General features: G+C 45.7%; 1 protein-coding gene across 2 annotated transcripts in view; it reads left to right on the top strand.

The window, feature by feature from the left end:
- Positions 1 to 22728, top strand: part of SLC7A14 (solute carrier family 7 member 14) — a 97136-nt gene that overhangs the window by 13869 nt on the left and 60539 nt on the right. For both annotated transcript variants that reach the window (XM_053308444.1, XM_053308443.1), the window contains exon 2: positions 19372 to 19870. In XM_053308444.1, the coding sequence (XP_053164419.1) occupies positions 19567 to 19870 (304 nt within the window). In that variant the 5' untranslated portion in view covers positions 19372 to 19566. The remainder of the gene's footprint in view (positions 1 to 19371; positions 19871 to 22728) is intronic.

Raw genomic sequence — 22728 nt, 5'->3', positions numbered from 1 at the left:
GATTAGGAACATAAATACACTCATCAGATTGCATTATTTTGGCTTATAGATTGGCTTGCTTCCTGTGGCTCCTTGCTTTGATCAGTTAGCCAGCAAAAACATAGCAGTCAGTGAGGCATGTATAACCGATGACAGACCTTGATAAATCATATCACATGAACACACACACATATACAAAGGTGGCAGAATTCATTGGAGAACTGAGAGCAAAGTCACATTTGAGAGACAAATGCATTCACAGTTCAGGGACTTTAAGTTATTTGTTGCAATAAATGAAATTTTAGGAAATGGCAATAAATTGTTGAAAGGAAGATCTTTTATTAAGAGAAGAGGAAGAAATGTTGGTCTTACCGTGAAAGGTTTTTTTTCACAGCTGAGGAGGTCATCTGCCAATAGTATGCTCTGAAGACATTACCAAATTCAGAACTGTAGGCGTGGCTAGCTTCCCACCTGGGAGGTGACAAAACACCAGTTCCGGGACTGGAAAGGTGAATAAACAGACAAGAAGCTGGGGGGGGGGACACCCACCCACTTGGGAAAAGAGAGTGAGGAATACACAACCAAATAGAAACACATGAAAAAAGCCTACAAAGCTAAAACCCTGGAAGTAACCTGCACCCAGAAAAAAGGGGCCACCCATCCCCGCATGACATGACTAACAAACACATCCCCTGGTGGGCCGGATGACCTCCTTGGCTGTGAAAAAGAACCTTTCACAATAAGACCAAGATTTTTTTCCACAGCCCGAAGAGGTCATCCTCCAGTAGTACAGGACATATCCAATAGTATAGGACATACCCAAGCACAGCCAAGACGTGTGTGTGTGTGTGAATTAAACTACTTGCTGAAGGACCATATGACTAAGAGTGGCTTGAGCCACATGGAAGGATGAGATTTTATAATGCTTAATAAAGGGCATGATGGACAACCATGTGGCTGCCTTGCAGATCTCTAAAAGGCTGTGAAAGTAGCCACACTGCAAGTAGAGTGTGCTGTGATGCCACAGGGAATGGTTAAATTAAGAGATTCGTAAGCAATGGAAATGCAGGATTTAATCCACATGGAAAGGGTGTTCTTTGAGACCTTGGTGCCGAGTGAGGACTGGTGAAAAGACACCAACAAAGAGTCGGAGGGATAGATAGATTTGGTTCTATGGAGACAAATAAATAAGGCACACTGAACATTGAGACAGTGCCAAGCCCGCTCTTTAGGATGTAGAGGAGAAGAACAGAAGGAGGGAAGCACCACGTCTTGAGACTGATGGAACGTTGAATTTACTTTAGGTAAGAAAGTGGGGTCAGGTTTGAGTATAACAGCGTCTGGCTGAAAAATATAGAATTCCTTGTGGGATGAAAGTACCCTGAGTTCCGAGACCCTCCTGGCCAAGGTGATTGCCACGAGAAAAAGCACTTTGAAGGAAAGAAAACGGAGGTCAACCTCTGCCAATGGTTCAAAGCGGGGCTGGGTAAGGGCGTTAAGCACCTTTTTCAAATTCCATGACAGTAACCTATGAATGGCGGGCAGGGCTATATTAGTAGCTCCCCAAAGGAGACATCAAAGACATGGGTAGAGGTATGACGAAGGACCTTTGGTGAGGTGGGGAACTGAAGCGAGGGTGGGTGTTTGCCTTTTTAGGGTGGTGGGAAGGAGACCTATGTCAAGCCCAGCTTGAAGGAAATACAACCCTTCTGGCACTCCAGCGGATAATGTGTTTTCTGCGAGCCCACCTGGAGAAAGCCACTCATGAGACCTGGTAGATGCGGTTTGTCAAGGGTCGCCTGGAAGTCAAGATGGTGTCTTGGAATGCGATGGAGTAACCCCTGTGAGTTCAAACTGAGCACTCAACTTCCAGGTGGAAAGTTGGAGCCACTGGGGGTCTGGGTGGAGGATGGTGCCCTGAGCCAGCAGGTCTGGGCATAATGGAAGACGCCACGGAGGTTGGATGGACAGGTGCTGGAGGTTAGAGAACCAAGGTCTCCGTAGCCAGAATAGAGCAATGATTATTAGATCTGCCTTTTTGACATGAAGTTTTCAGGTGAGTTTGCCCAACACCGCTGTGGGGGGGGGGAATGAGTACAGAAAGCTGGGGGGCCATGAAGACTTCAGGGAATCTGTCACTTGGGCTTGCAACCATTGTGATTAAGATCTGGTTCGGAATGACCAAGGGAAGACCCCGAAGCATAGTGGAGGATAACCACCATTGTAGAGAGAGACGAACCTCGGACGTCCTTGTGGATGCAGGCCATAATGTCCTCCTGGAAGGGGAGCAGGGACCACTAGAGAGGGTAAGAGTGCCAACATGCCCACGGCATGCACTCCAAACAGGCTATCATGGAGCCCAGAAGCTGGGCCAGGGACATCAGATCTGCTGATGCGCTGTGCAGGAGAGGGCAGATGAGGAGCTCTAGCTTCTCCCATATTTCTGATGGTAGGGAAAACAGTTCAGATCGTCCAAGTATGGATGAATGTAGATTCTATGTAAAACGCTTTGAGAACCATTTTGTTGAATAAAGTAAAGTTGTGCCGTCAAGTTGGTGTCAACTCCTGGTGACCACAGAGCCCTGTGGTTTTCTTTGGTAGAATACAGGAGGGGTTTACCATTGCCATCTCCCATGCAGTATGAGATGATGCCTTTCAGCACCTTCCTATATCACTGCTGCCCGATATAGGTGTTTCCCATAGTCTGGGAAACATACCAGTGGGGCTTTGTACCAGCAACCTCTTGCTCACTAGGCAAGTTATTTCCCTGCTGTGCCATTATGTGGCTCAGGTCTAATTAGATGACATAATTTCCGCCTGTTCATTCAGAGAGAATGAACAGGTTCAGTTGGCATGCACTGCCACCAGTCACTGTGTGAGGAAACATGTGCACACAGTGTATAAATAATAGTAATTATAAAAGTAATAATGCTCACATGCATCTTGTGGTCTCACACATACTAGCAAGCATCTACAAATCCAGTGGCAAGTGGGCCCATCCCTCTGGCGAGCAGGACACCTAGCACCACATATGTCTCCTCACTAGAGGTCTCATTTCCACTGCCATTTCTGAGAAGGTAAGAAACAGCAGGAATCCTTTCTGGGCAGTAGAAGAGGGCTCCTACTCTTTCTTACCACCTCCATATCCCAGTGCAAATGACAGAAGTCCCACTTCTTTCCCAAGACCTCTGCCTGTATGCCAAAAAAGGGATCCCAAGGGATTGGTGGCAACCACAAATAATGTCTAGCTAGTGAACTAAAGCTAAATTTGTGGATCTCTGGCTGGGGACCCAAGTTGGAGAACCCCTTCCATAAATTAACTGAACACTGTGGGAAGCAGCGAGTGTGCGGTGCATTGTGGGGATCCCTGGGTGGGTGCCCGTCAGTGTTACAGAGCCAGCTAAAACAGCTGGCACTGCACACAGTCAGGGAAACATGGTTAAGGGAGTGCCCACTCCCTTAGCCCCATTTAAGAGGCAGGTTCCCTAGGTGGGTTTGCCACCAAGGCACCACCAGGAGCTGCTCAGCTCCCGTGGGTTCCCATGGGCAGCCAAGCTCAGGTTTAGTTGCCCTAGCCCAGTCTTGGCTGCTTGTGAGAACAGCCTCCCTCTCTGCCCACTGCTGCCTCCACATTATACATAATTTCATAAACAGCTATCATGGCCCCTCCCAGTCAGCTTTTTTCTGAGCTAAAAGGCTCCAAATTTTGTAGCCTTTCTTTATAAGGAAGATGATCCAGCCCTCTGATAATTTTGGTTGCCCTGTCCTGCAACCTTTCCAGCTCTACAATACCCTTTTTGGGTGGAATGAGCAGAATTGTGCATAGTTTTCCGATATGGCTGTTGGTTCATATATTCACCCCAGGCTTTGGATTTAGAGTTCTTATAAAGCACTAAGGAAAATGTAGGATTGAATTTCTTCTCCAGCTAAGTGATGATCTAACCATCATCAAAATATTAAATACAGAATCAAATTACATAAATGCACATAAGAGGGGATAATAACTGGGTGAATCTCCTACAGGGAAGGCATTGCATATAAGTCTCCAGTGCATCCTGAATTGTGTATCTGATGTCATGCTGTTCCCTGCATGAGGAAAGCTAATCAGATAGAGTAATTATAAACTGCTGTACCCGGCTGAGATTCTATAAGAACAAGAGTGGAAGCAAAACAAAGTCATCCATGGAATTACCCCCGAGAGAACATTTATTGGGGTGCAAGCAGTAATGAAAATGGGTTGCATGTTTTGCAATGGCTACCAGTCAGAGGGATGTGGGCCACCTCCAGCCTCAAAGGCAGGATGCCTCTGAGTACCAGTTGCAGGGGAGAAATGGCAGGAAAGAGGGCACACCCTCAACTCCTGCCTGGGGCTTCCAGCAGCATCTGGCGGGCCACTGTGTGAAACAGGATGCTGGACTAGATGGGCCTTGGGCCTGATCCAGCAGGGCTGTTCTTATGTTCTTATTATCCATGATATTCTACCAGAACTCTAATCTCATTGGTGCATATGGGTGAAATGTTTCTCTGGAATCAAGAACATTTTGCCAATGCCTGTCCATTCTTGCCCACTTTTACCACAGGACACACCTGTGTCATGATGGGTTTTGCCTAACTGATGCCCATTTTAATACAAAACTCCATCTTGGAGCCTAACATACAACGTCACTCACTTATAATTTGTATTTGTGTTCATCAGATAGTACTCCTTTTTCAGTCCTTTTCAACACATTCCTAGCCCAGAGGTTCTCAAACATGAGTTCCTAGATGCTGAACTACAACTCCCATCACAAGGCCACACTAGCCTTTGACTACTGTGGCTAAGGAGTAGGCAGTTGTAGTCCAACATCTGAGGACTCAAGTTTGAGAACCTCTGTCCTAATCAGTTGATTGTTGGATGGGAGTGTGTAAAACCTGCTGAAGGGGCGTCATCAGGGGTGGCCTATGGGGCACAGGCCCACAGTGAATTGCTGAGAGCCCCAAATCTCATCAGTCACCTTTCCTCCATGACTTTTTCCAAAAAGTGGAGGCACCTGCACAGAGCATGGGAGAGAGCTCCTAGCCTCCTAGCTCTCTTCTGCTTCCACCTTCCACCAATAGGTGCTGTATTAGAATGTTAGAAACATATAACTAGCTGACCCACACAGAGCATCTGTGCGCTATTTGGGGCTGGCTGTTCACCCCCCTTCCTCCTGCCCCACTCTCCCTCCCCCTGCCCCACTCTCTTGCACCCTCCCCTCCCCCCTGCCCCACTGTCTCCTGTCCCCTCCACCCTTGCCCACTCTCTCTTGCCCCTCTCCCTCTCTCTTGCCCCCTCCCTTTCCCACCCCTCTCTCTCATCTCACCCTCCTTCCCCCCTGCCCCACTCTCTCTTGCCCCCTTCCTCTCCCACCCAACTCTCTCTCCCTCCCACCCATCACTCCCTCCCACCCCTCTCTCGTCTCACCCTCCTGCCCCACTCTCTCCTGCCCCCTCCCTCCTGCCCCACTCTCCCTCCCCCTCCCCCACCCTCCTGCCCAACTCTCTCTTGCCCCCACCCTCCTGCCCTCTCCCGCTCCATCTCCCACCCCTCTCTCATCTCACCCTCCTTCCTCCCTGCCCCTCCCCCTGCCCCACTCTCTCTTGCCCCTCTCCCTTCCTCCCACCCCTCTCTCCCACCTAACTCTCTCTCCCTCCCACCCCTCTCTCTCTCTCATCTCTCCCTCCTGCCCCTCTCTCCTGCCACCCTCCCCCCTGCCCCTCCCTCTCCCACACAACTCTCTCTCCCTCCCACCCCCTCTCTCATCTCACCCTCCTTCCCCCCTCCTGCCCCTCTCCCTCCCCCCGCCACATTCTCTCTTTCCCACTCACCCCCTTTCCAGTCTCTCCGCTGCTTCCCCGCCACTTTCTTGTCTCGCCGGCTGGCCATCCCGCCGCCACCTCCCACCCCCGGCTGCCAGTCTGGGCTTTGCTGTCTCCCCCTTACCCAGGACGGCCTGGCCTGCTGTTCCACCACCGCCACCTTCCGCCCCTGGCAGCCAGACTGGGCTTTGCCGCCATCGCTGTTGCCTCCCCCTTACCTGGGACGGCCCGGACAGGCCAGGACATCCCGTTGCCGCCTCCCATTTTGCAGCCCGCCACCACCATCCTTCGCCCTTTTTTTGCCCCGAACTCTCTCGCCTCAATGCCAGGAACTCTCGCGAGAGTTCCGCCACCAAATCCTGGGCACGCATGCCGGCTAAGAGAATGAAATATATAGATTATTATTGAAGAGGAGCGGTATGATTGAGTTTAATTATCAAAAGAGAGACTGTGGGTCTAGACCCTGGGTCTTTTAAGCATCTAGCAACGCTCCTGCCCCATTTGCGTGAATAGCCCAAGAGTTCAGATTCCAGTTTAGGTTAAAAAGAAACCAAGATCATTCATGGTGTCTAAATGTGGTTTATTCTAACTAGCTTGCTTCAAATAAATTGAGATCTGAAACCCACTTCAGACTTTGAATGCAATCCTAGGTTTATTTCAATCAAGCTGGTCAATATTATTGCCAACAAGAGCAGGGGTTCTCAAAATTGTCTTCCCAGATGCTGTGGGACATCAACTTCCATCATCAGCCCCCACAATAGCCTTTTTAAAAATATATATATAAATATAAGTGGATGTGGCTTAATTTTTTTAAAAAATTACATTTTAAAATAAAATGTAATTTTTTAAAATCAAGCCATAATAAAAATTACAGTCCAAGACACTCCCAAATATGAAACACTTTCATATAAAGTTTTAAAAGAAAAAGAGATAAGAAGAAAGAAGAAGAAGAAGAGAAAAGAAAAGAAAAGAAACCCCCCCGACAAACAATGCATATATGTGTAATCACCTTCTAAAGCAGGGATCCTCAACGTTGGGCCCCCAGATGTTCTTGGACTTCAACTCCCATAATCCCCAGGCCCAGTGGCCTTTGGCTGGGGATTATGGGAGTTGAAGTCCAAGAACATCTGGGGGCCCAACATTGAGGATCCCTGTTCTAAAGCACATAAAATTCATTAAATTTTGACCATATAGCTTGGAACTCTTCTTCTTTGCCTAAACGGCGAAAATACCCCAATTCAAATGCAGATAATGAACACATTTCAGTAGTCCAAAGCTGAAGTTCCGGAGTAAATCTGCTTTTCCAATGTTGAATTATAATCTTTTTGGCCACTCCCCAAGCATGAAGTATCCATAGTTGTTGATAAAGTGTTAAATTCCATATTCTGGGAATATATCCCAGGAGAATATAGCTATCTTTAAAACTCAATGATAATTGCAGTGTCTTATTTACAATTTTATGGACTTCATCCCAAAAAGATGCTATAATTGGGCATAACCAAACCATATGTGACAATGTCCCCTCATAAATATTACATCTCCAGCAAACCGCGTTCTCAACCCAGCCCTTTCTGAACATCCTCTGGGAAGTCCAGTAAGAGTGAAACAAAAGTTTTTGCTGTGAACAAGTCTCAATTTAAGATCTATATATGCTTGTTTCATTATCCTTAATGCTATTAACCACTGGTCTACCGTAATGGTATATTCAAGATCTTGATTCCATAATAACTTACTTACTTACTTAATTAATTAATTAATTAATACACGAATATAATCAATATCAACTTTCTCTTTAAGTTTTAAATAAAATGAAACTGTAGGTTTAGCTTGTTCTGGTAGATGTTCCAAATCCAGTATTAATGATGGAGTTTCTGAAGGAGCAAGTGCATCATGTCCAAATAACTGTGTTAAAAGGTGCCTTAATTGTATAGCCAACTGGCTTTCGAAGGGATATTAAATTCATTTCTCAAAGCATCAAAAGATTTAAAAACCTCCTCTGAGGTAATTAATTGATCTAAAGTAATAATATTAGAAGTTGCCCATTTGGCCCAATAGAAAGGTTTCTGCCCAGACTTCAAATCCGGGTTCATCCATAATGTAAGCTTTGAGTGCTGAAAAGGATCAAAGCCATACTTAAGGCCTAAACTCCTCCATATACGTTTAGCTGCTTGAACTGCCAGTAGTTTACCAGAAGAGCGAATAAATAACGAACCCAATACCTGATAAGCAGATAGTGAAGCTAAATAGTAAACACTATGGCCTTTGATGGGAGTTGTAGCTCAACATCTAGAAACCCAATCAGTGTTCCTTGTAACAGGGATTCCCAGATTGTTGACTACAGCTCCCAGAATCCCCAACTGTGATGGCTTTTGCTTGGAAATTATGAGAGTTGTAGTCAACAGCATTTTCTGGGAATCCCTGTTAGAGGGAACATTGATCCACAGCTGCAGTGGCCTTTGGCTAGGGATTATGAGAGTTATAGTCAACAACATTGGGGTATCCCTGTTACAGGGAACACTGAACCCAAGCTTGCTTTAGGGAATCAGGCTGTGAAAATAATGTTTTAATCTTGTAGTAGTGAGATCCACCAGTTTCCCACTGAGTCCCTGTTAGAGTGAGGAACAAGCCTTCACCTATGTGATTATTTTTCTTCGGCTATGTAATTCCCTTTTGGAAGGCTATGACGTATCTCGCTTTAGGGATGGCACTTTAGCAGCTACTAGCCTTCACTGTGGTCTTAGCATGAGACCATCTGCTCCTAGCTGAGGGTCAGCTGTCTGTATCACAGTGGACTAAACTAGCCATGCATTCCTGAGATGGTTTCTTTCGCTCCCCCTCCTCTGCCTCGACATGCACAAATCGGTCATTCCGCTCCATTCATCGGTGGTGGTGCCCTTTTGGATTCTGGCAATAATCCAGCACACCTTCCTCCCCTAGTTCATGATAAGAAGGCATCGTCTGTTTAATAGTAAAGGTCTTGGATTTGCAGGGGACACTTTTCCCCCTTCATGGAGCAAAGACAGTGTTGGTGGGGAGGCTGTTGTTGTGAAAAGCCTTGTATATATGAGAGACATTATTTGACTACACTATAATGGGAACAGAAGAGGTGTAATTAGGTTTGCACTGATGAGATGATGTATTCAAGATATATATTTTTATCTATAAGTACATATTTATGGATAGCTATATTTTTATGGCAAGATTTTAATTTTACAAACTGAAAAGCAAAGCACACACAAAGCGACTCGGAGTTTGCAGTGTCAGTGAAGATGGATGGAGAGCCGGTCCTGAGGTAGCAAGCATGAATTGTCCCCTTTGCTAAGAAAGGTTCACCTTGGTTTACATTTGGATGGGTGACTACATGAGAGCACTGTAAGCTATTCCCCTAAGGGGATGGGTCCATAGCTCAGTGATGGAGCATCTGTTTGCATGCGGAAGGTCCCAGGTTCAATCCGTAACATCTCCAGGTAGGACTGGAAGAGGCTCCTGCCTGAAACCTTGGAGAGCTGTTGCTAGACAGTGGACAATACTGAACTAGATATACGAAAGGTCTGAATTGGTATAAGGCAACTTCGTGTGTTCCTGAGAGAATATAGCATCAGATACATTAAAGGCATTTACCAGACAAAAGGAGGTGGGGTACAATTATTACAGATTGGTCAGACTGATTTATGTTGTGTTGAAGAATAGTGCTGCATCAAGGGGTCACTATTAACATAAGAAATTAAATGGAACAACTGGGCAGCAAAATTGGCTGGATGGAAATTGCTATTGGCTGCACAAATCTGTGGTGTGAATTTTTCCATTGGGGCTAAGCTCCAGACTCTCTGCTACCAACATTTTATATCAAGGCTTGACAAATTTTCTTTGATCTAGGAGCCAGCCCCAAAATTTAGGAGTCAGACAATGGACGCTTTAAACAATTACCAAACTTGGTGGTGGATATTATTAGGTTTTCAAGGAGAGGGTGGACCAAGAGTAGTGCACCCCGTTGTGCCAGCACAACCATGGTCTGGAATGCAAGCTCCCAATCAGGGGCTGCCCACAGAGAGGGGTGGCAAAATTTGAGGAGGGGCAAAATGTGATGCTCCTCAAATTTTGCCGCCATAGGCAAATGCCTACTCTGCCTCTCTGTTAATCCACCCCTGCTCCCAGTGTAGCAGAACTAGCTAGTACAACATCCTTGCATTGTTGCAACATTTGCACTAGTACTGCATTTGCCTGGATGCCAGCCAGTGTTTCTTCCATTACCTCTTGTCTAGCACTAAATAGTTCTGGGCTATCAGAAATATCGGAAGGCCCCATAGGGCCATTCCTCCCACCACCACCATACAGAGGCAGCTGATTGTGTGGCAATTGCCCCAGGCAGTATGGTGGTTGGGTGAGGATGGGGGTTCTTTAATTCCCAACCCAGCACTGGTGCAGGGGAGGCTGGGCACATGGAGACAATTTCTGTCTATCTGTCTGTCTGTCTGTCTATCTATCTATCTATCTGATTTCTGTACTGCCCTTCCAAAAATGGCTCAGGATGGTTTACATTAACACAAAACTAAAATCAATTAACTATTAAAATCAAAAACTATAAAAACATAAAACCATTATTAAAACAATTAAAACAGTTTTTAAAACCCTGGAAAACCAGGCCATAAGAACATAAGAGCAGCCCTGCTGGATCAGACCCAAGGCCCATCTAGTCCAGCATCCTTTTTCCCACAGTGGCCAAACCTTTAGGTTTTAAAACAGTTTAAAAACTCTGGAAGGCCAGGCCAAACATTTAGGTCTTAAGGGCTCTCCTGAAGGCCAATAATGAACCCAGTTTATGGATTTCTGCTGGGAATGCATTCCCACAGCCCAGGAGCAGCTACAGAGAAGGCCCGCCTCCGAGTCACCACCAGACATGTTGGTGGTAACTGAAGACGGACCTCCTCAGATGACGGTGGGGATCGTGCAGAAGAATGGTAGGAGAGTCCGTGAGGAGGGTGGGGAGTCATGCAGGGGAGGCTGGGAATGAGTGCCAGGAGGCTGGGGAAAAGCACAGGGATGCCTGAGACTGTAGTTCTTCCCAGAGCTTCTCTCATGGGAATTATATTCACATTGCAATGCCTTTCAAAGTAAAAGTATCTTTAAACCACATGAATGCAAATGTCCCGAGTCTTCTGTTTTCTTTTCTTATTTTTGCATCATCAGAACTGTGTGCAAATGTGTACAGCTCCCCAAAACAACAATGCTCCTATTTTGTATCTATCCTTCCTCCTGCCTGCTACAGCAGGAGCTCCAGCTGCAAGGAGAAAGGCACCTCATCCATCATTCTGCAGCTCAGCCTTTGTCACAGAGCTGGACGCAGCTTTCCAAAAACAATAAATAAAACGTTTGATCAGCTCCTTGCATCTTCCCCATCTAGCCTCCTTTTTAGCAGGCTGCAACACAGGCTGAGGGGGCAGCTGAGAGCAGGAAAGGGAATCAGGCACACAACAAATGGTTTGCAAGCTATCTCACAGCTCTTTAATATAAGCCAAGCCAAGTCCCATGAATCCTACCTATCCAGGGGCTCCTATAATTGGAACAAGAAGTCAGGATGGCTTTGAAGTGTAGCCTTAGCAACAAATTGAAACTCCCTAAAACATGAATAATGCAAGACAATGTCTCACAAGATGATTTGTGCCTGTAAACATGTAGCTCTCTATATCTCCAATATGATTGCTGTTTTAGTTAATCTTCCTTAATGAAGAATAGTGTTGCAGTACAAACAACACTTGCTAATAATGAGCACTTCGTCACAGCAGGAGGTAGTAAACTTTCGATTAGCGGCAGAGAGAATGGAAAATCCAGTTAGAATTCACTAAGCAAATGACTCTGCTTTGGGAGCAGGGCTGAAAATGACATATTAGTTAAGGGTTGAGGGCAAAAATGGGCGGAGATCTTCAGAAGTTTTTATCCCAGTTCAGGTGGTTTGAATGTGCAGAGAGAGCGCTTTGGACCCAAGAAGAGCCATGTTGGATCAGACCAAAGAGGCCATCTAAGTTCAGCATCCTGCTTCCCGCACTGGCCCAATAGATGTCTCTGAGCAGGGCATGAAAATATTCCTCTGTTCTCTGTCCCACAGTATCAGTTTTCAAACGTGCACTGCCTCTGAATATGGAGATCCCATTTAGCTAACATGTCTAACAGCCATTGACAGACCATTGACGTGTCCATTGGTATTATTATAAGAACATCAAGGTCTTGTCAGCTGGCTCTGCCCCCAACCCCACACGGTCGTGTTTGCACAGAGGCTTATATATACATATTAAATTAAAGCAAAAAACCTTTGGTGTACAGGATAATTATGGATGTGACCACTCCAACTGAGCTCCAAAAAGTGAGGAGGTTCGATGGCCCATGATGGCTATGGGGGCATGAGACCTGATGTCCAGTCTTGAGATATTATACATACAAAATCATAACCATGGAAACATGACTTCATGCTCCAATCCACTACCTGCGTAGGTTGCGTGAGTAACAGCACTCATGATATGCTCAGAGCCACATGTTACCAGATTCCACTTAAATATTGCTGTCACACTGATCTGCAGATTTTCCTGTTGCCTTCAGCCTATGCAAGTAGTGGGTTGGAGCATGGAACATATGCATGGAACTAGCATACGTTCCAGTGTTCATTATTCAATAACCAGGAAAATGGTGCGTCTGAGATCAGGTGTACAAGTGCTTTTGTGTGATAGAGCCTTTGAGTGCAAAGCTCTGTGAAAATGTGCCCCTTTGTGGTTGTGGAGCAGAGCCAATGGGCACAACCTTGAACACCTGAAACTTTTGAGGGTGCCACATTTCTCTAAGCATCTCCTGAATAAGCCCCATAGCTCTTCTGTAAGTGTATTTACTTAGACATAAACTGGTTTAAGAGTCATTCTGTCTTCCCAAGGAACTGTAAGTGGGGGCCGTGGCTCTCAAACCAAACCGTGCACACAGCAAACTACAATTCCTAAGATTCTTTGGAGGAATGATAAACTATTATACAACTGAAATGAGTTTGTAATACTCCATGTCCTCATCTATTTCAATTGTTCTTATGCAGGTGAAGCAACAAGGAGTCCTTTAGCACATAAATGGCTAACACTTTTATTCTGGCCCATTCCTTCCTTTTAGCCTCTCTTTGCCCCTTATATCTAAAGGTAAAGTGTGCCATCGAGTCGGTGTCGACTCCTGGACGCTTTCCAGATTAGAGCCTGCAACGGGGTCATGTCATATCTCAGAAGTGTGCTTCCTCACTTTCTGCGTTGTGACACTGCAGTCCCTGTTGGGAATTCTCTCTGGTAAGAGAAACCCTTTCTCATTATAGCAGAGTGCACAGAGGCACAACACAGCGGACTTTAGTTAGGCATGCATGTATGCTGAGAGTAAAGTAACTTGGAGCCAGTTCATAGTTTCAAATCAATATGAATGGTATTTATTAGAGAACTCCATTCTAGATAGGAAAGTGATTCTGCATCTCTGCGCACATGGTGCAGGGGAGAGGAGCTTACATGTTGCAAGGTAGAAGGAAGGGAAGAAGAAAAGGGGAGAGGAAGTGGCAGGAAGGAAGGAAGTCCCTGAGATTAGCAATCTATATGTCAAAGGGATAGTGTCAGAGTGGTAGAGAAGAGATGACCAATGTCTTCACCCTCTAGCCCTCTGACTCACTAGTCTGCCCTCCTATGTCATTGAGACAAGAGACAGCGCATAGTCCTTCACTTCCAGCACTCCCTACGCAGACAGCAGGGTGTCATTCACATCCAATGCCTTGTTTTGAATTTAACCACTGGAATATAAAGCTAGGGTGTCGTAGATCCAGTGTAAAAAAGTTGTCCTTTTGGGTTGTTAGTTTCCGCAAGACTGCTCCCCCTGCTGTTTACGTTTCAAATGTGACTTGCCTGAACAGAGGCATTTTGCTGCTGTTGAGCAGGTAGTCTAGAAAGTGTCTTGGCAACCACAGAGCCCTGTGGTTGTCTTTGGTAGGAGGGGTTTACAGTTGCTTTCTCCCACGCAGTATGAGATGATGCCTTTCAGCATCTTCCTATATCGCTGCTGCCCGATACAGGTGTTTCCCATAGTCTGGGAAACATACCAGCGGGCATTTGAACCGGCGACCTCTGGCTTGATAGTCGAGTCATTTCCCTGCTGCGCCATTAGGTGGCTTCACACCTTAAATGTACATTCCGTACATTATGCAAATGTTCCTTAATTAAACTGTAATGCACTCTATGTGGGGCTGCCATTACGCATAGTTTGGAAGCTACAACTGGTACAGAATGCGGTAGCCAGGTTGGTCTCTGGGACAACATGAAGGAACCATATAACACCAATTCTGAAAGAATTGCACTGGCTGCCGATATGTTCCCAAGCAAAATACAAAGTGCTGGTCATTACCTCTAAAGCCCTGAGTGGTTTAAGTCCAGGGTACTTAAGAGACTGGCTTCTTTGTCACGCTTTTAATTACAATTAATTTTAAACTGTTTGTTTTTATCCTGTGAAATTATTTTACTCCATGAATTGTTTTTTAAAAATTGTTTTTATTCTGTGACAGTGTTTTAACTGTTTATTTATTATTTTTATTTGTTTATAGTGCAATTTGGTTTTGTACAGTGCCTACAGATGTATATATCAGGCAGTATTTAATATGATAAAATAAATAAATACAATACAATACAATACAATACAATACCATACCATACCTCTGCCGCTGTTTGTATGGAAGAGAAGACTAAGGGAAAACATGGTAGCCATCTTTAAATATCGGAAGGATTGTCTCATAAAAGAAACGGTCTTGTTGTCTGTCGCTCCTGAGGACAGGACTAAAAACAGGACTGAAATGACAAGAAAGCAGATTTAGGATAGACATCAGGAGGAATGTCCTAACTGCAATGACTGTTCAACAGTGGAACAGTCTGCCTCATGCAGTGGTAGGCTCTTCTTTGCGGGAGTTTTTCAAACAGAGGCTGCATGGCCATCTGACATATATTATTATTTATTTACACAGTCAGACAGGTGTTATTGACTGGTTTGTTTTATCCAGACATCGAGTCCTTCCCAAGGACCTGGGATGGCTGAATTTTATTGTCAATGTTGTTGCTGTTATAGATATCATCGCAGAATATAGGCTGTTCCCAGTAAAGTTGCCTTTTGTAATTGGCTGATGGTGATTTCTGTGGCCCCTATGGTGCTGAGGTGCTCTTCAAGGTCTTTTGGAACTGCACCCAGGGCGTCAATGTACTACATACTTGAGTTTCTCCTCACAACAACCCTGTGAAGAAGGTTAGGCTGAGAGAGAAGTGACTGGCCCAGAGTCACCCAGGAAGTTTCATAGCTGAATGAGGATTTGAACTCTTGTCTCCCCGTTCTAGGCCAGCACTCTAACCACTACACCATGCTGGCTCTCATATGCCATAGCTATGACATAGCAGATATGCCATAGCAGTTCCCTGCTCAGAGCAGGGGATTGAACTAGCAGTCCTCCAAGGTCTCCACCGGTTCTGACATTCTAGACTGATTCTTTGATCTGCAGTGAAAATACAACATTTATTTATTTATTTATTTATTTATATCCGTCTCTTCCTCCAAGGAGCCCAGAGTACATGGTTATGTTTATTCTCACAATAACCCTGTAAGTTAGGTTAGGCTGAGACATAAATGACTGGCCCAGAGTCACCCAGTGAACTCCATGGCTGAATGGGGATTTGAACTTGCATGTTCCTGGTCCTAGTCCAACACTCTAACCACTATGATATCATGGCTCTCTGGAGCTCGGACTTCTGTGGATAACCCAGTCAGGGGGAAATGGAGGGAAAGGTCTGCCTATGAGGTGACTGCCTATGAAGCAGAACACGCAGTACTGTCTCCATGTTGCTAGCCTACTTTTCAAGAGCTCTTGACTACAACAGACTAATGGAGGACGTAGTTTGGAAGCAACACTTTTGTTCATCAGCAGCATGTAGTGGTGGGTTTCCCCCCTCCTACATTTTTAAAAAAGTCCCTCACCAAAGAATCTGTGGCATTTGCATTGTTTATCAGGCAACAAGAAAATGAGTGGAGCAGATGAAAACTCCTTCACCCGTGCTTTGCAGGGCATTATATGTCTTGGAGTGTTCTCTGGCTTCACAATGGGATGTGTTCAAGCTGAAAGAGACAGAGGCAGTTTAATTATTAAGCACTCTGTGGAAACCTATCCAGATGTCATAAACGTCATCGCTGAAGTTATGGAGCTCGTGTGCTTGAATAATCTTTGAAGCTACAGGAAAGGTCCTTCCGGACCTTTTCCTCCATGTTTGGTCCCCTACCCAAAGTTGCCATCCACCACCTGTAGGTTTCAGATTGTGCGGAAGATGTACTGTACCTGTGTGAGAGCCCCTTACAGCACTCAGTCAAAAACATGGGTGTTGTGGGTGTGGCTAGAGGGACTGCCAGCACTGGAAACAGGCCAGCTGACACCGTCCATGGTGGGAGCGAGAAAACGGGGCCAAAGTTTCCCAAGCCCTGCTGCCTCCCCAAACAGGGAGGTGCTGTTTGGGAGCAAAACCATGCCTCAACATCTGACGTCAGACATGGGGGGGGGAATGGCGAAATGCTTCCTGTGTCTGATGTCATGCACAGGGGGCGGGGTGAGGGGAGCTGCAGTGGAGGCAGCACCCACTTGGCTCCTCCCACACCTGGATGGATGGATGATGGGGGGGAGAGAGAGAGAGAGAGAGAGATGTGGTGGGCCACTGTGGGAAGCAGGATACTGGACTAGATAGGCTTTGGGCCGGATCCAACAAGGCTCTCGTATGTGCTTATATTCAAGCTTGTGAGCTTTCAGAAACCACCAGCTGGCCATTGATACAAATAGAATGCTGGACTTGTTGGCAGAGGCGTGCCACGCAGCACCCCCTTCGGCGGGGGATCATCTCCTCCACCCACCTGGCCAGCAGTGAGGGATTGGCTCATTGGAAGCCAGGTGAGTGGCAGAAGTGATCCCTCGCCTAAGGGGGATCTGGGTGGCGCTCTGCTGCTCTGAGCAGTGTTCAGGTGCAGCAAAAGTGGAAGTAGGCACCTATTAATTTACCCTTCAAGGGGTCTCTCGCCACCCCACCCACACCCGGCAGCACCGGCACCGACCGTAACTGCTTGTAAGCCCTTGGTCAGATCCAGCAAAGGCCGTTCTTACATTCCTAATGTCTGCACAAATGTACAAGGGATGTTGTGGGAAACTGAGGACCTCTTCAGCGAGGCACGTTTAGGTTGAATTGTGGCAATAGCTTTCCTAGAAGCAATTGCCAGACTGCAGTCAGGAACCAGTGGTGCTCACCATCAGCCAGTAGCTGTAGACTTATGTTTCACAAGCTGCACTCCCTTTTCAAATGGCACATGGAAAACTGCCTTTTAAACAGAGGGGACTTCCCAAACTTATGTATTATGGTGTGAAGGTCATGGAAAGAAAGCAGTTGTTAGAGCTAAATTTAGAAACGGCTGAGATCCAGACTAGTGAAGCACTTGCACAGTGAAGAAAGTTGTGATAGTGCAAGAAGATTGTGTAGCTGCATGAAGTCATGGTGATTTCTCTAACTGCACTCTTTTGCAGAGCTCCCTCCAAAACATATGAGGTGTGACACAGGTCGTGCACCTTGCTGTTATACTAGTGTGAACCTGTTTGTGCCATCACACTAGTTCGGAATGCAAGCTCCAGACTTCGCACAACTAGCTAGTGCAACAGCCTTGTGCTAGCACAACATCCTTGCCCAAGCCTGCATTAGTCTGGATGTCAGCCATTGACTCCAGATCCCACCTCAGCTGTAGGTTGCTGTCAGATTAGTATAAGGAAGCTGAGTTAGAACCTTGTCCATCTGGAAGGGATGTGCTGAAACGTGATTCGGCATCCACATGCACGGAGGCCATGTGTGTGCTGGCATCATGGAGGGGCAGCTGGGAGATGCCCTGCTGGCGTGAGGGCATAGCTGAAGGGAGTGCTGGGATTATGGTAATATGGACCTGCCCTCCTTCACGTTAAAGGGGGGTGCCTGCGATTTGGATGCCGAATCACATTTCAGCGCATCCCTACCATCTAGCCCAGTGTATGTTGACTGGCTGTAGCTCACTAAGCTCATCCCTGCCCCTTGAGATCTTTCTGAGGAGGGATATCAGGATTGAACCAAGAACCTTCTCAACAAACCCTCAGCAAACTACAGTTCAAACAAATCATATGTTCTGCTATTGAGCTATGGTCCCTCCCTAAGGAAGCCTCCATTACCTCTTTCTGGTACTCTGTTGTGTACTCCCTGGCACACTCCCTGGTAGTTCTGTCTGGTTCTCCATTACTTCTGTCTGGTACTGGAGTATTGCCACCTTAGTTAGGCATCTAGCATTGCCTGCTGAATAAAACAGGATCCCACTGGGGCTTGGGAATGGGTTTAGTACGTGCGAATCCATTTCTAAGAAGGGGAATCACATTCTGTTCCACACTGTAATCAGTAGCATTTTTTACTCTCCTTTAATGAAAGCAAAATGAACGTTAAGTTCTTTCCAGGTTATTATTACTTGGGGGTAAATATCTGGGGTTAATCTAGATTTCAGTTAACCAAAAACAATCAGATTAGCACCATGTCTTTGCTAAGTCAGTTAAATCACTGTATTTATTAAAACATAGTTATTAAAAACATACTGCAAGACAAGGGAGAAAAGGTTATTTTTGGCTATGGAAATAGGGGATTATTTCTTCAGGCAGTTGGAAAGATATCGTTTCATACTCCCACTTCCTAAGCAGTAGAACATTCAAGACACGGTGAATTTCCTTTGTAGGTGAATATTGCATTACTTTTCTAGTAATCCATTTGTGCCCAAATTTACAAAGCAGAAGCAAGCACACAGGCAGAAGAGTCATTTCGTGCATTCAACTGCTAAACCTCAGGCATATCATGTAGAAAAACAAAATACTTGCATATGTAAATCAGACTTCCTGTGTAACAGGACAGGAACTGCTCAGTCAAATTCCATCGTGTTTGAAATTACCACCAATAAGGGCATATAGCAAATCTATAACGTTGGAATTAAGCACGCAAGAGCCCTGTTGGATCAGACCAAAGGCCTATCTAGACATCCTCTTCCCACAGTGGCCAACCAGTTGCCTCTAGGAAGCTCAGTAGATGAAGGCATGCCTCCTCTCACACCATTGCTCCCCTGCAACTGGTATTCAGAGGCATTCTGCCTCTGAACCTAGAGGTAGCATATTACCGTCAAGGCTAGTAGCCGCTGATAGACTTGTCCTGCATGAATTCGTCTAATTCCCTTTTAAAGCCTTCTGAACTAGTGGGCATCACCACATCTTGTAGCAATTAGAATCAGAAGTTATCAGCATATGCTAAATTTGGCTCAGTCAAATTTTCTTATTCGTCAGCCAGCTTAAGCATTTTTAAATATCTCTCTCAAAGAACATATGTCTACAGCATAGATGGAAATTTCTGTAAGACCATTTGGCTCTCAGTGGAAAAATAATGTTTAGCATTTCTCTCTCACTCTTTTGCATTCACACATTCATCTTTTTTTCTCTTTCAGAACCTTATGAAGATTCTGAGCATCTGGAAGTATCCTAAAAGCTTCACTTCACATTGACAAATATGTGGCTTTGAGTTGTCCTGAACCTTCTCTGAAGTGGGCTGCTGCTTAAGTTAATGGTTTCAAGCTTCGTTCCTGGAACTAAGTGAATCCACCTGTCTTTGCTGACATTGGTTTCTATATCTTGACGTCACAATGAGTGGCTTCCTCTCATATTTGGACCCCCGGAGGATCCAGTGGGGTACTGCGTGGTATGCCATGCATTCTAGAATCCTCCGCACCAAGCCTGTGGAATCCATGCTGGAGGGGACAGGGACCACCACATCCCATGGAACCAAGCTGGCCCAGGTGCTCACTACTGTGGATCTGGTTTCATTAGGTGTTGGAAGCTGTGTCGGCACTGGGATGTATGTGGTCTCTGGTTTGGTTGCTAAAGAGATGGCAGGGCCTGGCGTCATCGTCTCCTTCATCATCGCTGCTGTAGCCTCCATTTTGTCTGGTGAGTTTTTTCAAATGTGTTATTATGACCAGAAAAATAACAACTGACTCTATTTCCCAGGAGCTTTGCCACAAAGCAGGCTTTACTGCAAGGCTTTAGTGTGAGTTCAAGTTGCCCAAAAAAATTGATGCAAAAAGTGGAATTTTTTTTACCCCAGATATAAATTGGGCGTCTAACATGCAGTGAAAAACTCGAATTGTGTGTGAAGTGCTCCCCGATAGCTTGCAAGGACTTCGGGGTAAATTTGGCCGATACGTGAATGCTCACCTCCATTCTGGAGGAGATGTGAAATAAAAGCTGGGTATGAAAAACTTCCATGTAACTACTGAGGTTCTCTTCCATCTGCACCTGCAAAAACTGCAGAGGGTTGTGATACCTTAAAGACTAACACATTTATTGTAGCATAAGTGTTCATGGACATGAACCTGCAGTTACTTTGGATCTCTTTAGTCCACACCCTTCATGTTAAGAACAGATTCTATAAGCTCTTTGCTCCCTGAAGGATATAGGTCAGTGTTCTTCGATGTAAGGTCTAGCAGTCAGTGGCAGCCTCATCAACCATGAGTGTGGCTCCCTGACTATCATATTTACTTGAGTCCAAGATGACTCTGAATTTAAGATGACCCCCTGATTTCTCTCATCAAAAAAAAAATTGGGGGAAACCTAGACTTGGATTCAGGTAAATATGGTAATTGTTTATTGGGCCTGTGTGAAGCTTTGGACAAAGCTGAGTGCTCTGTCCCACCCCCCTGGGATATTGTAGAGATGACTGATCTCACCGTGCAGTGCTGAACTTTGCCCAGGCCTGTGGAACACCTTTAAAGAAAATTAAAATCTTTTGGGAGGTGTGCGTGCATGCATGTAGCCTTTCCCAGTACTTTCCTCCTAGAGCTCCTTAAGAGAGGCCTCTGTTTCTCTTAAAGAGACTTCCCAGGACTGAGAAAAGTGCAGTATATTGTGAGGTCAGCCCAGTGGGAAACGGCTGTCACATAGAAGTTTTTTTGCTTAGGTGTCTCCCACTTGAAAAATAGTGGAGATCACTGATATAGGTCCCTTTGGGCTCAATGACGCTTGCAGAATTTTAGCTGACCCCATATTCCATAGAGATTCCATAGGCTAAGAACAGAAAAAGAAGGAGATACAGGGAGAAGACAGTTTGAGAAAATGTCATCTCCCTGTATCTCCTAGCTTCTTTTTCTGTCCATTTTACTATGGAATCTCCCTGTTATGAGGTCAGCTAAAATTCTGCAAAGGTCTTTAGCCCCAAAGGGATCCAAGGATAAAATGTGCTATTTGCTCAAGCAGAACAAACAGGCAGAACATACTAGGGGGTATGTACATACTTTTGTACTTTTCCTTGCTATTGAATGTAGTTTCATGACTTGTACCCTGGTTTAATGGCAATAAATTACAAAACCATTTCATTGCCAAGTGGGAGCTTTGTCATCCAGTCAGAACACCCAATATGACATCCAGTTGGCTGTGATTATAGCACCTCCTGGTTACCCCTAAACCTAATTGGATGTACTTAGATTTATTGAAGTGTCCTGCCTGTATTTTCTGATTGGGTGTAGTCAAAAATTATCATGTTAATTATTGTGTAGCGATGTAAGTGCTGTGCTCAGTATTGAGATTACTATAGCCCTCTTCAGATGTTCAAATGAATGCAAATGAATGGAAAGCGGAAAGGGGGGTGCACCAGCTAGCCACACTCCAAGTACCAACATGCCCCCAGCCACCCCCAGAGGAGAACTGGTCTTGTGGTAGCAAGCATGACTTGTCCCCATAGCTAAGCAGGGTCTGCCCTGGTTGCATCTGAATGGGAGACTTGATGTGTGAGCACCATAAGATATTCCCCTCAGGGGATGAAGCTGCTCTGGGAAGAGCAGAAGGTTCCAAGTTCCCTCCCTGACTTCTCCAAGATAGGGCTGAGAGCGATTCCTGCCTGCAACCTTGGAGAAGCTGCTGCCAGTCTGTGAAGACAATACTGAGCTAGATAGACCAATAGTCTGACTCAGTATATGGCAGTTTCATATGTTCCTATGTTCACCCAGAGTTCTTAACCACAAGGAGAATCTCTCCCCAGTCAGTTCTTCCCTCTGCAGACAAGCACTGAATGTGGTAATAGCAGGGGGCGTGGCCACTGTACATTGAGGCCATGGCCAGTTGACACACTCCCATTCGCCATTCATGGATGATGAATGCCTGAATAGTGCTGTAGACCAGAGTTTCTTAACCTTGGGCCCCCAGAGGTTGTTGGACTACAACTCCCATCATCCTCAGCCACAAAGGCCATGTCTGGGGATGATGGGAGTTGTAGTCCAACAACCTCTGGGGGCCCAAGGTTAAGAAACCCAGCTGTAGACTATTAGGGAGATGAGTTTGCACCATCCTTTGCAAACACCATAAGAATCAGCAAATACCTCCAGATAATCCCTGGCTGGCAAGAGACTTCTGGGTGACCTACTGGGTATGCTGAACATGGTATCTTTGTAACCTGAGCGCATAAATTAGCTTAATTACTCTAACACTACAAACTGTGGCTGTCTGGCATCCTGACTAATGAAGTGTGTGCTCTTGGAGGGATTGCGGGGGCACAATGGTGCACACTGTTGCACAAGAGCCATTCAAGTCCCAAGCACTCTGTAAGGGCCAATGGCATTTCCCCAATATTCGAGAGCCCTTCCAGAACATGGAGAGCACTCAATAATTAAGGGTGCTTGTGTAACAGTGTGTGTGTATGGGGGGGTGGTGAGTGAGTGGGGGAGTTGTACAAGGACTCGTGTCATGCCCCACAGTTGCTTAAAGCATGCATGCTTCATTAGAATGTCTGCCACTGTCTCTGTGGGTCAATGACA

This window comes from Hemicordylus capensis, chromosome 3 (genome assembly GCF_027244095.1).
Source record: "Hemicordylus capensis ecotype Gifberg chromosome 3, rHemCap1.1.pri, whole genome shotgun sequence".
Taxonomy (NCBI): domain Eukaryota; kingdom Metazoa; phylum Chordata; class Lepidosauria; order Squamata; family Cordylidae; genus Hemicordylus; species Hemicordylus capensis.
Note: the sequence above shows the minus strand (reverse complement) of the source record. Positions and strands in the feature narration are given on the sequence as shown.